Consider the following 14098-nt stretch of genomic DNA (forward strand, 5'->3'; position numbering starts at 1 on the left):
CCTACATATGATATGCAGTCTTACCTTACAGAGCACATGACAATGAGGAAACAAGAGGCTTGTAAGCTCACAAATCCATCATTCAGACTACCAGAATTTACCATTTAACAATATTGGAGTGGATAGCTTTAGCAGTTACAAGTGTGATTTAGCTGTACTGTTCACAGTTACAGAGCAAGATTATGAACAATGTTAGAGACTAAGAGTAAGCAACAGGTTTACTAAAATCGGCACTAGATTAAAAGTGTGTACTGTAGTGGAAATAAAGACGGTTGCTGGTGGAAATTGCTACTATTACTTGTTGATCTGTTGAACGATTCACATGTGTAATAAATTGAAAGTTCCTCCAATCCACAACTTCCCTCAGAGTGCCTGGCCTTTCCCAAACAGTTTATATCGGTTTGTTTCCAGATGGATGTTATGCAATCTGAAAGTGAAATGTCAGGTTAGGCAAAGAACGCTAATGCGGCATTTGATATGAAGCCAAGAAAGTACACACTTAGGAGATATGGAAAACTGACTTGACCAGAATTGTATACAAACAGTTGAGATTCCGAAGTGCCAGCAAGTGTGAAAATAAACACAAGCAAATAGCTGCTAGCTACAGATTTCCAAAAATAAGTTTATAAGCAAGCTGTTTGTAATTGCACGTTCAGAAATTCACTCTGCTGCCTTAGAATAGAATTCAACTTCACTGTCATTGCACTGTCACAAGTTCAGAACAACAAAATGCAGTTTGCATCCATCCAGAAGTGCTTTAGCAAAAATAAATTATATATTTTAAAAATAAGATATAAACAGTATATACACATTATTGTATATACTGTGCACTACTCTGAGAATGTTCAGAGAGGCAGAGGCACTTCCCTCCCATGAATTTCTGAATACAGTCTATGTTCTAAAACAACAAGTAGCTCATATTTACACTATTTCTATCTGTACTGCAATGCATGTTTTAAAGTGCTTAATAAATACAACTGAGTTGAGTATTAAGGATATAAAAATTTTCAAAGCTACCAGGCAGGACCTGTGTGAAAAACTTGCTCCCCTTGTTAAATCATGAACTATCGCTTATCACTAAGTGGAATAATCAATGGCATCACTGATTCTATAGAAATTCATGAGTGACAGCCCCAATTCTTTTCTCTCACTTACCCTTGTAGTCAATGGAAGGACTGGACGCTGCAAGGATCCTCGGTGTGGCCACACCCATGTCTAGTTCTGTCAGGGTTAGCTCATTCATGAAGTATGGCAACTGGAAAAGAGAAGAAGTAATTATTTGCTCCCAAAAATATATATTTTTTTTTCAGTTTTGAATAATATGGTTTTAACAAAAACGTACAAACCCCAATTCAGGTGAAGTGGGACCTTGTGTAAAATGTAAATAAAAATACAGTGATTTTCAAATCATTTTCAACTTTGTAGGGTATTCAATTAAACATTTCTTCTTTTTTCTTTTTTTTTTTCTCCTTTTCAATTTGATGCTTGCACAAGTTCCAGAAATGCTGAGACTGGAGAAGGAAAAAAAACTGAAAGTTCAGGAAACTCCTGTTTGGAACATTTCACGGGTGAACAGGTTAACTGGAAATGAGAGAATGTCATCATGATTGAGTATAAAAGAAACATCCCCGAAAGGCTCAGTTGTTCACAAGCAATGATGTGTAATGAGAAAATAGTTCAACAGTTTAGGACATTTCTTAACATACAAATGCAAGGAATGTTCTTTATCGACGGGCAATAATATCATCAAAAGATTCAGAGAATTTGGAGAAAGCTCTGCACCTAAGTGGCAAGGCCAAAAACAAACATTGAAAGTGGAGACCTTCGATTGCATAAAGGACAACCATTGTCAGTTAACATCGCCACAACCATTGTCGCAATTAAAAGTTTGTCGCTACGTCAAAAAAATGCAAGTTACAACTACCATGTACAGCATTTTTTTTGTGTGCAAATATTCTCTCATTTTGAATAGGATGCTTGCAACATGGCAACAACAGATTGGGAAGTTGAGGAATGCTTAAAAAAAATTCTGTTTGGAACAGGTTAATTGTAAAACAGATGAGTGTCATGATGACTGGATATGGAATCTATGCACAAATAGCTGTGACGTATTTCCGGGAAAATTTATGAGCGCACCGCCCTCTCCGGTAGGGGCGATTGCCATTTGTTTTCCTTCAGAGAACCTCACCAGTTGTCAGCGCTTTGGAATATATTTTCGGCATTTTTTCTTATGAGTGTAGTTGCGTGCATTTGCCAATGCATCGAAGAAGAGACGACATCGAGCAATCACTGCTGTGTGTGCAGATAGACAGGTTTAACCTTGTTTTCTCCCCTCTTGTGGTAACCACCGGAGACACTTTGTGTTAACATTGGCAGGGATAACTCGATCGCACAAGGGCGCCGTGGTCACATTAATAACAATACACCACAATGTGGTGTTACTCTTTTGACAAAATTATGTTTCTGCCTTTTTTACTTTTCATGTGCCTTTATGTATATTATTCCCATGCTGCCATTTTATTGTATTAAAAACGTGAAAATATTGATATGAGTCATTATTCTTTACCACTGACAACGCTGTCAGATTTCCATAGTAATGTGGAACGTTACTATGGATTGTTACTTCAACGTTTTGGTTTCAGCATGTCATCATGGGCTGACATGAAAAAAACAAACCTCAAGGGAAGGCATTACATCTGATTCAAAATATTGACGACGTCGGTGAAGAGACGTGGCGAAGAGGAGGCTACAGACCAGAGAGGGTTGGTTGGTTTATTGAACATATTAACACATTACAAAATATAAGTTGAAGTTAAAATAAAAAATTGAAGAAAGAAAATAATTCATTAATGTCAAAAATTACATGTTCAAAAGGAGTAGGAAGAAGAGCAATAATTGATCTAGTCCTACTCCCTATTCTATCATGGTAATGTACTAATAAACTATTCTTATCTAATAACGTATCATTAAAATTAAAAACAAAAACAAAAAAAAAGAAAAACAAAAAATAAATAATTAGAAATGGAACAATAAAAATCTTAGATGTCATGAACATGAACATGAACAGTCGGCTGGTTCCATCTGAAGATTCAACACCTCACCTATACACCGTCTGACTGGAGTGGGGGGCGGCGTAGGATATTTTGTGGACCCGTAGAGGAGCTACAATACGTAATTTACATTGAAAAAAAAAAAGCTTTCCTTGCTACTCAAACAGCTTGTATTTCCGTGTAGTAATCATTTTAAGCAATTGCGTCATTGCCAGAGCTTAAGCTGTCAAAATTACGATTCTGGGAGATTTAATTAGTAGTTTTAAAATTATGATAAACATAGTGTTTTTTGTCTTTTTGAGTGGGCTAAGGATTTAGGATTGGAGTTTTCTATCACTTTAACAGTGGGTTCCGCTGAAGTCTCCCTGCACCGGAAGGTTGGGTGCGCTCATCCGGTGAATGCGGAAGTGATTTGTGCATATAGTCCATAAAAGGGGCATCTCAGGCTCAGCTGTTCACAAGCAAGAATGAGATGGGGCTCACTTTTTTTGTGAACAACTGTGTGAGAAAATAGTCAAACAGTTTAAGAAAGTTTCTCAACTTATAATTGAGAAAGGAATTTGGGGATTCCATCCATCTACCGTCTTCATAATGCTGAAGCATTCCCACATATGTTATTGTGATTTTTATTCTCCACACTTTTTTGCTGCGTAACAACTCCCACATAATACTTCCAATTTACACTGTTCAAATTTCAACTAGCTTCAAAAGGTCTCGCCTCCTGGGGTATATATCGTCTGATTCCACATTACTTACTTTGCACAATTTAATATTTTAATTTAATATTTTATATAAACTTTTCCCCATTAATTTTCAATGGGACAGACATTCACGTTTCACGCCCACTTCATAACTTATCATCATCACCAGGTGTCTGATACTGCTCGGTGGCAAAGTCAATTGCCCAGTAAACAGGAGGTCATCAATTCATAATTTATCTCTCAATTTACTTCATAAGCAATTCCACATGCATTCAAAATCTTAGTATTCAGCTTTCAGCATTTCCACGCAATTTCCCTAGAAATTGCACTTAGTCTAGTATGAAAAAGATTCTGAGAATCAGGAGAAATCTCTGCACGTAAGCGGCAAGGCCAAAAACCAAAATTGAATGCCTGTGACCTTCTGAATATAGGTTGAAAAGGATTTGTAAATCAAGTATTCTGTTTTTACTTATGTGTTACACAACATTCTGGCTCCCAACTTAATTGGAATTGAGGTCTGTACTGTATATACACCACAGATACAGCGCAATACACATCAACAAATCTTGTTTCTACATGTCAGTCCCTTGTGGATATGTCTGAGCTCAAACATTTTCCAGCATGGTACTGAGACTACAATATTAACAACCTTAAGACTAAAATAATTTCGGAAGCATTATTGAGTCTGGAACTATGTTAACCAGCTATCAAACAAATAATACCTAGAATAGAAACAAACCAATAAAAAAAGCAAGATGAATCAAATTAAAATGCAACTGACTATTCTTTGCGTGTTCCTTTCGAAGCTTTAAAAAGATGCATGACAACTTTTTTCACTGTTTGAATGTCTTACACTTTTAAAAGAAAATCAACATTGGGCCTCAATCTGCTCACCCGTATCTTGCTGAGTTTCATTTGAATCTTCTTGGAGACAACTTCAGCCCAGTACGGCTCCCGCAGAAAATCCCAGAAGAGCCGACCAGCAGCTGCATTTACCCAGGCAACAGGATCCTCACCATCCTCCTTCAGCTTCTCCTGCGCTGAGGTGGGGCTCTGAAGCTATGGAAACAGTATGTTTCTTATATATATATATTACACAGCTGCGCTAATTCACATACCTAGGCAGAATATTGACAATTTTGGGGGGATAATGGGGTATATGCCACGGAAGAGGCGGGACTGTTTTTGCACATCAGTTTGTTTCCGGTTTGGTTTGCGACGTGTGGACTGCGTAAAAAATACTTGTGCTTCCGACTTTGTGCCCCTTGGTTGCGCGTTCGTAAACCCGGACCGGAAACAAACTGATGTGCAAAATCACGTCCCGCCTCTTCCGTGGCATATACCCCATATGACTGACCATGCGGAAACCTTTTATTTAGAGATAGTGATCACGTGAAGCGGTTTCTAGTTGAAGAAGTGTCCTTTTAAAATCAGAATGCCAACTTATATTACCAAAATGGCCCTGATCAAAAAGTATCATTCCATGCCCTTGAATGTTTGACCTAAGTGACACACACAGGTTTAAATGGCTATTAATTAAAAGTGAGTTTCCACATATTTAATATTCAATGAGTTTCTCAGATCTTGAGAGACCACATTTCACGTAGTGGATAGCAAGCCATTCGGAAAGCTAAAAAACTGAAACGACACGTCAGACAAGCTACAGTATTTTCGAAATCTTGGAAAAGATATAAAAATATATCAAGAGGTTTGAAAATGTCAATTGGTGGTTAACAAACTAAAATACAGAAGTGGAAAATTAGTGGCTCTGTTGATATCAAGCCATAACCAGGTAGACCAAATAAGATAACTGCCATGACGAATGTTTAGGATGTACAGTAAAAAGAAACTGCAACTGAAACACAGGCTTCTCTACAAGAAAAAACAAAGTTGTGTGGCTGGTTCAAGCTGCGCAATAGGGAGTTACTTTACAAGAACAAAAATGGGCTTCACACTGCAAAGTCGAGTTGACAGAAAAAAAAAGCTGTTCGTGCGCTAATGCAAACAAAAAGCAAACCCCCCAAAAAAACAGCGTCCTTTAAATATGCCAAACAGATCCTAGACAAGGCTCTAAACTTCTGAAACAGTTACTAGAAGTGATTAACATACAACCACACTGTTTGGAGAGGAATTAACAAGGCTTATGAATCGATGAAAAGTACATCATCCCTACTATAAAACATAAGGTATGATGTTTCGGGGTTTTGTGAGCTACAATGGCACAAGGAATATCATTAAAATTGATGACCAGACGAATGCAACATTTTATCCATTTTATCAGAAAATACTGGAGGACAATTAGCATTCATTAGCCCGGAAGCTGCACATGAGACACTTGGACTTTCCAACATGACATTGATCCAAACACAAGGCCAAGTCATCCCTTCCATGGCAACAGCAGGGGAAAAAATAAAACAAAATCAAAGGTTCTGGAGCGGCACATCCCAGTCTGCTGACCTCAATTTCATTGACCCACCCTTGAAAGATCTCAAACATGCAGTTCATGAAGACAGCCGAATAATTTACAGCACCTGGAGGCATTGCCAAGAAGAATAGGCAGCTTTACCACCTGATGATAAAAAATAAAAATAAAAAATGGGCCTCGGCCAAAACTATCAAAACAGACTGCAAGCCATCATTGATACTCAAGGGCTCAAACCACAGTATTAAGAACGAAGAGTGTGCAGACTTGTGAATGGGGACCATCTCATTATTTTCTTTATTCTCAAGTTAGTTTTTTTAAATGATTATGCTGTCTAATTTGAATCCCATTAAAGATACAATGTGTTTTGCCTGATCACTTTTTTGTGTTTGCTTAAGTGGTACATTATATTCTACTCCTCTAACATGCTATAATTGCTTACAAGTGAAATACTGAAAGAAAAGATAACTGATGTACGAAAGTGTATTGCATTCACTTGGGGGGTAAAAAAAAATAAAAGTTTTTCTGACAAGTTTTTTTTTGGTGTATTTTTTAATTTGTTGTTTTACAAAATATAATAGTTTTTCTGTTATTAAAAAAATATATAAAAATAAAATAATATATTAAAAAAAACAAATATATATATTGAAAAACAGAGAAACCTTTAATAAAAACAAAACAAAAAAAAAACAAAAAAAACACACCTCTGAACTCCATGTGACTTGTTGCAGACTCGCTAATGGCGGACACGTTCCCGCATGCAATACGTTTTTCATAGAAACTTAACTGTAAGCTTACAAAAATCATGCCGATCGGTTGACATGTTCGTATACTTACCTTAAATGAGCCAGTAAGTGATATGGTTGAAGGTACCTTGGAGGTATGCGGGAAAGTGTACGCCATTAGCGAGTATATATATATATATATATATATATATATATTTTAGGGGTGTAAAAAAAAATCGATTCGGCGATATATCGCGATACTACATCGCGCGATTCTTGAAGCGATTCAATAAAAAAAAATCGATTTTTATTTTTTTTTTAAAGAGCTCAGAATTGTTCATTCGGTAGTCTTACCGATTCAACGTCATCATCATTGCCTTTTTTTTTTGTGTGTGTGTGAGAATCGATTTTTAAACTTCCATTTTTAATGGAAAAATATTCAACAAAACGTCTGACTTCGGGTTAGGATTCAAACCTTGAGCATGGAAGAATGTTATATGAACGGAACATTAAGCCTTAATATTTTATTTTAATGCTGTTCAAACATGAAACAGATTACAACCTCTATAAGACTGAAATTTCAGATAAATAAATAATACATTTTCATATAAATCTTACACTCTACAAGCTTACTCATTAGTATTTTCTAAATTTGAATGGAAAAAAATCGCAACAATCGACTTATAAATTCGTATCGGGATTAATCGGTATCGAATCGAATCGTGACCTGTGAATCGTGATACGAATCGAATCGTCAGGTACTAGGCAATTCACACCCCTAATATATATATATATATATATATATATATATATATATATATATATATATATATATATATATATATATATATATATATATACATATACATATATATATATATACATATATATATATATATACATATATACACACATACATATATAAAACAGAAAAAAAATATTCAGAAAAACTTAAAATAAAATAAAAAATACAAAAATACAACAACAAAGCTCAGCCCAAAAATTAGTCAGAAAAAGTTTTTTTTCCAAAGTGAATGCAATACGCTTCTGTACTGATGTGTCATCTAATGAGGATTTTTTTTAACTTTTTATTTATGTATTTATTTATTTGTTTGTTTGTTTATTTATTCATTTATTTATTTATTTTTAAACGGCCGATGTGACACCTTCTTTTCGGCTCCAGGGCTGCTCTGCGGACAGTTGAGGTCAGAGCTGGTAGCTGGGGATTTGAGTGGAACTGGTTTCGTCAATAATGAAGCCATGTAGACGCTGTAGTCCAACATGTGGATTTTGGCACTGCCTGATGTTGGGGAATCTTTTGTCCTGGGCTGTGATGCGAGGGTATCATCCAGACTGCTGCGGCTACTACTACGACTGTGAGAGCTCAGAGCTGTGGGCAATAAGGACAGGAATTTTTCAATCTCATTAAAATTATTCTCATATTCATTTGTGGGCGATAAAGTAATCAATTACTAAAATCAATAGTTGCGTGGGAGCAACACAGATTCTTTTTTTTCTGTAAGAAAATAATTCATGCTCACCACTTTTGGAGCTTGCAGGACTTGCAGCTTTCTTCAAATCCACCTTCAGCATAGAAGCTGACATAAACCTCTGGAACCACTCCTCCTTCTCCCTCCCAGTCCTTCCAAACAGATAGAGAGTCAGATCTCTACTGGAGGACATTGACCGGGCTGGCTCTTGAGTTCCACCTGGCCCCTCTCCTCTGTTCTCACTGGGGTCACCTTCCACCTTGGATATGAAATCATCCTGTTTGCCAAGTTCAATGCAGATGGGATATTTTTTGTTCCATATCCGTTTCCTGGCCAGGCTCTGAGGCACTAGATGCACCTAGAAGATGGTTTTGGTGAAATTTGAGAAGTATCGGGCTTTGTTTAAAAATGATGAGCTAGTCAAAGACTCAAAACAGTTGGTACAATAAAAAAAAAAAAAAAAAAAAAGTTTGGTAAATATCATAGTTGCAATTGCAAATATATGTATACTAGACAGAGTGCGTGCGTGTATACACACGTGTGGTTTTTACAGAGGAAACAAGTTATTTAATAACATACTTTGCTGTTTGTTAGATCATAAATCTTCTGACTGATGTAGGTTACATCGGGTTTTGGTTCATTGTGTATGGCACGTCGAGCAATATTGTGGTTTGGTTTAGACAGGCGGATGACGGAGCCCTCCAAGCGGACAAACACCGAGTGTGTCAATGTGGCATGGTAGGTTTCTGGGTCGTAGTTTGTTATTTCATTCATCCAGCCCTGTAGATGAAGAACATTGTACAGGTTTTAGGTTTTGACAAGGACTGCAATGAGCTTTCAAAAACAATCTTCGATAAAGAAAACATTTGGTTGCATACCTGACTCATAAAGTAATTTTACAAATACATTTTCACTGACCTTAAAGATTTCTGGTTCTTCAATGTCTAATTTTGTAAGACTCCACGATTTTCCATGGTGCTTAGAATATCTGAAGGGTCTGTCAGGTTTTGATCCAGTCAACCACACAACTGCTATAGCAACAAAGAATCCTAATGCCACTCCCAGCAGCATTCCTCGGATGTGGTCCGGCAAAGGCAAAACAAAACACCCATAGACCAGAATAGTAAGGGTGAAAAGGGTATAGAGAGGAACGGTAGGTGAGGACTCAACATCTTCAGACTGATTCTCGCTGCAAGGTTCAGTACTTCCGCTTAATGGCACTTGAGATTGCCTGCCAGTCCCAGTACCAACATCAACATCAGTGTCAGTAGTACAAGATTCAAAGTCCTCGCTGTACAAAATGCAATAATCCTCATCTTCCTGTTTTGCAAGAGCAGACATTGAGCACTTGTCCAAAAAGATTGGGAATGAGGATGATTTGTTGTCACTCTTAATGTTAAAAGGTGCCACCTGAGGATCTGCTGGGCCAGAGGTCCCACTGTTTGGGCTTTCCCCCTCCAATTCACTGCTTTCTTCCTCTTTGATGCAGTCATTGTTGTTGCTCTCAAGGTGGCCGTTGACAGAAGTCAGGTTGTAGAGTTCTGATGCACTGGCAGATAGAGACTTCGGTCGACCAAGGCTGCCGCTGCTCTTTTCATCCATGATCTTACTCAGGAGTTGAAGTGGTTCATAGATGGCCTCAGAGAGACGACGTTTAGTGTCCTCAATTCGTGATTCGACCTCTGAGACTTTGAAGAAACTGCGGTTATCTGGTGAGATTAGCGGTGAAGAAGGGGCTGTTTTTGAATCACCGGTCACTGACGTCGTGGCATGGTGCATCCTGGAGTGAGTGAATTGTTTGAAGAGTTGCAGATTAAGGCGGGACTCCGAAAGACGATAGGTTGAGGAGTCCTGAGATGTGTCAGACGATAAGGATTTAACCAAGGATTTCATGAGATGCCGATGCTTTGTTGTGGGAGCAACTCCATCTTTAGACTCAACGTCAGAGGCAAAAGATTTCATTAAGGTTAGAAAGGACTTGTCAGTAGACGGAAAGCTTGAGGATTTAGTGGGTGATGAATTTGAACTTGTGCCTTTTTGCTCAGCAAGATGAGGCCATGAAGTTGTTTGAGAAGTAGAAAGTGGTGAAAGTCCGATAGATTGAGTTGTGGGAGCCACATTAACAGAAGGGTCTGATTGCTGTGCTTCAAACATCTCCTCACTAGCCTCAACGCCTGTCACGATATTTAATTCGTCTTGAGTGGTAGATGTGGAGGAGACCGATGTTGTGTACAGCTCTTCCTCCTCCTCCTCTTCCTCCTTCCCAAGAGCTGAGAAGTGGATTGTAAGGGTCTCATTGGACTCGGATCGATGGACATGGAGCTTGGGGGCCAAAGGAGGTGGCTGTTTGTCTGTGGAGTAAGTGCTTTCTGCATGGCTAGGGTGCTGGCTAGTCATTGCAGTGCACTTAGTCTGTCAGGGGGAAAAAAAAACAAAAATAAAACACCACATAAATAAAAATGGACTGGACATGATATAAAAATAAAAACAACAACAATAGAATACAGCTGAGATGGGTTTTCATTGGTGTATGACAGTAGGATCCTGTCTGGTGCTACAGTCCGCAATGTTCCGTGACCGTTTTTTGTTTTTGGTTGTGTGTGTCGGTGTGTGTGTGTGCGTGTGTTCCTCCCTGACTGGTGGCCCACACTCCCTCAGTCCCCCAATCGCTCCAAGGGCCCGAGCAGGTAACACTGGTTAAGTGGAGGCAAAATAGCAAAGTAAGAATTTCATTGTTCAATGCTACAACTGATTTACTGTATACATATAACACATAATCATCTTGAATTCTGGTTGCCAGTGTACCGTAAGCCTTAAAGGTGGATTCAATGATGTTCTAAAAAAGTTAAAGCCAAACATCTGTTTGTCACGTTTAAAAAACTGTGCATGCGGAAGACCATCCTACCAGCTCTCCTGCTCGTTCGGGGGGAAACGCCTCTCACATGTCACTAACGTCCGAGTTCATCTTCATCATCATCTTCATCAGTCTCTGCAGCCGACCTTGCTTCATACAGATATCTTCTTGCGGATCTCAGCTATTTTCACAGTACGCGGTCAGCTCGGTGGAGCTACAACGATGAATGGCCGAATCCAAAGCTCACTACACGAAGCTAGCTACATGCTACAAACACTCGAAGTGCGCATGCGCAGCTAGGAACGAGCACGCACGACGTCGGTAAGCATATTGATTGACAGGATCAAGAAACAATCGTTAAGATGATCCACCTGGAAGACGCAGCCACAAAAATATCCTTGAACCCACCTTTAAGTTCATCCATAAATCTTCTATACCGCGGCGCTTATCCTTACTGTTATCACTGTTAAACTGTTTGACATAACTTTCAAGAATATGTATTGTCCATTTTTGTTACAATTTATTGTTATTCAGACCTGCCTACCTGAGTTGGCTTTACCGTGAGGCAGGGTAAACTTTGGACTGGGTTCCAGAGTCATATAAGTGTGAATGCTGGTAGTACATTAACTCTTAGGATACAATTCTTATTATATTAAATTATCAGTTGGAGTTGGATTAGACCCCTTTACATCATAAATTCATTTTTTCTGGTGATAGTGTGGATGTGGCTCTCCAGATGGACAACTGAGTTGGCCCATTGAAATGTGATGTGGTTTCCAATCAACTTAATCCCATTTCACATTATCAAATGAGTCATCTGATTGCATCATTGTGACACTATGGTCATGTCACTAGCACATGTTAATGGATAATGACGTTAGGTAACAGCGTCTTGTCTGAACAAAAGAAGCATCAGTTCTCACACAGACAAGTTGGCCACTTATTGTCACAATTCTGGGTGGGCAGTCTGCTAGCCAACTCAGTCCACACCAAAACAACTGTTAAATTGTTTGACAAAACCTTCAAAAATATGCGTTTGTATAGTTGTCATTTATACAATATATAACAGTACCAAATTAAAATACAGCAGCATACCAGACTGTAGGTTACTCATAAGCAGAGATGGGGAAAGTACTAACATTCTGTACTTGAGTAAAAGTACAATTACTTGTATAAAAATGACTTTGGTAAAAGTACTCATTCAAATAATTACTCAAGTAAAAGTAAAAAAGTACATGGTCTAAAATGTACTTCCCGAATAACAGTAAAATGTATTTTTACCAGATGTTTCCTCCTTGTCATATAATTTGAAGCCCATTAAATTCAAAGATCATCACCTAAACGCTTAAAACTGACTGTATCACATCATGAAGCCACTGCAATATTTTTTTTCACTCTTCTGATGGTGGTCTTGGTTTAAAGATGCAATGGAAAATGAATTGTTTCCACTGCATCAACTAAGAATGATATTTAGAGTAGTTACAAAATATCACAAGTGCTTGTCATTAACTATGGGCCAAGCTAATGAAAGGGTAATTATTATTTAGCTTGACTGTACCTTACCTCAATATGTTTTTTTTTCAAATTGGATGGGACATTCTTGTAGGCGGCTCGCTGGTGGGCTTTAGGTTTACACAAGACACAATGCATTCGCCATGAATTGTTCTTCGACATTGGCGTCTTTTGACCTATTTTATGGGGCTCAAGCCTACCTAAAATGTTCTTAAGCCCTCCCTAAATGAATTAGTTGTGTATTCTTTTTGTATAAATATATACATATATATTTTTTACTAAAAAGATCAAAAACCTTCAATATATAGTATACAGAAAGCAAAATGAACTAAATACTCAGGCGCATAACCTCATTATTCATGTATTGTACATATAATCATAAATCTGTTGGTTTCCCTTTACTTCCATGGTTCTCGTGTGTCATTATCCAATCCATTCCACTTAATCATGTCGAAAACATCCTTATTCGTATTAATCCAGTCCATGTTTTCACTGCGCCGTCCATTGCGACCAGGCTTGCAGTTGTACATCCGCCAAGTGTTCCAAATATGCCAACTACAAGCAGCATTGAGGAAAATAACGTGACGGGTGGACTGTAATTAATTACATACATGATCACAAATCAATTGATTTCCTTCACTTCAATAGTACTGTAGGTAGCGAGAGCCCTTGTCATGTTTTGTTATCCAATTCTAATCCATTCCACTTGAATGTCCGTATAAGTGATAATCCATTCCAAGTTTTCCTGCTTGTTTGCTAATGCTTGCTCCTGAACTGCCGCTTATGTCCACTGTCGATCACAGTCGAGAAAGGGAGTCATGATGGATATTAAGGGTGTGCCAAAAAATCTATTCATAAAAGAATCAAGATTCTCATTTATTAATCGAATCAAATCAAAATTAATATCCAAAAATCGATTTTATTTAAATTAGAATTGAAGAAGGGGAAAAGGCAGTTGTATTCCACATGCTGTTTTTGTGGAAAAAGACATTTACAATACAAAATTAATAATGTTTAAACAACCAAAAAAGAAACTTTAATGTCTCCATTTGTCATTTTGTCTTGCAAAGCAGACTGGAGTAGATCATGACAATGTTGTGCATATCTGTAAATTGAAGCAGAAATTTGTCAATCAAATAATTTTGAACCGAAAATTGTTTGAATCGTGAATCGAAAATTGATTCTGAATCGAATCGTAGACCCAAAAATCGTAACTGAATCAAATCGTGAGACAGTCAAAGATTCCCAGCCCTAATGGATATAAGGATATTTCTGGAAAAAAACGAAAGTAAGTCTTCATCACTGTCTGCTGGTAGTAACAAATAGTTCGCTACAGCCACGGCC

At 37.8% G+C, this 14098-nt stretch overlaps 1 protein-coding gene across 3 annotated transcripts in view; it reads right to left on the reverse strand.

Moving 5' to 3' along the window:
- LOC144020243 (testis-expressed protein 2-like) overlaps positions 1-14098 on the reverse strand; it is a 44933-nt gene that overhangs the window by 19079 nt on the left and 11756 nt on the right. For all 3 annotated transcript variants that reach the window (XM_077523524.1, XM_077523525.1, XM_077523523.1), the window contains exons 3-8: positions 9307-10800; positions 8968-9168; positions 8440-8746; positions 8065-8288; positions 4646-4810; positions 1156-1255 (exon numbers count right to left, since the gene is read on the reverse strand). In XM_077523524.1, coding sequence (XP_077379650.1) covers positions 1156-1255; positions 4646-4810; positions 8065-8288; positions 8440-8746; positions 8968-9168; positions 9307-10785 — 2476 coding nt within the window. In that variant the 5' untranslated portion in view covers positions 10786-10800. The remainder of the gene's footprint in view (positions 1-1155; positions 1256-4645; positions 4811-8064; positions 8289-8439; positions 8747-8967; positions 9169-9306; positions 10801-14098) is intronic.

This window comes from Festucalex cinctus, chromosome 6 (genome assembly GCF_051991245.1).
Source record: "Festucalex cinctus isolate MCC-2025b chromosome 6, RoL_Fcin_1.0, whole genome shotgun sequence".
NCBI classification, from domain to species: Eukaryota; Metazoa; Chordata; class Actinopteri; order Syngnathiformes; family Syngnathidae; genus Festucalex; species Festucalex cinctus.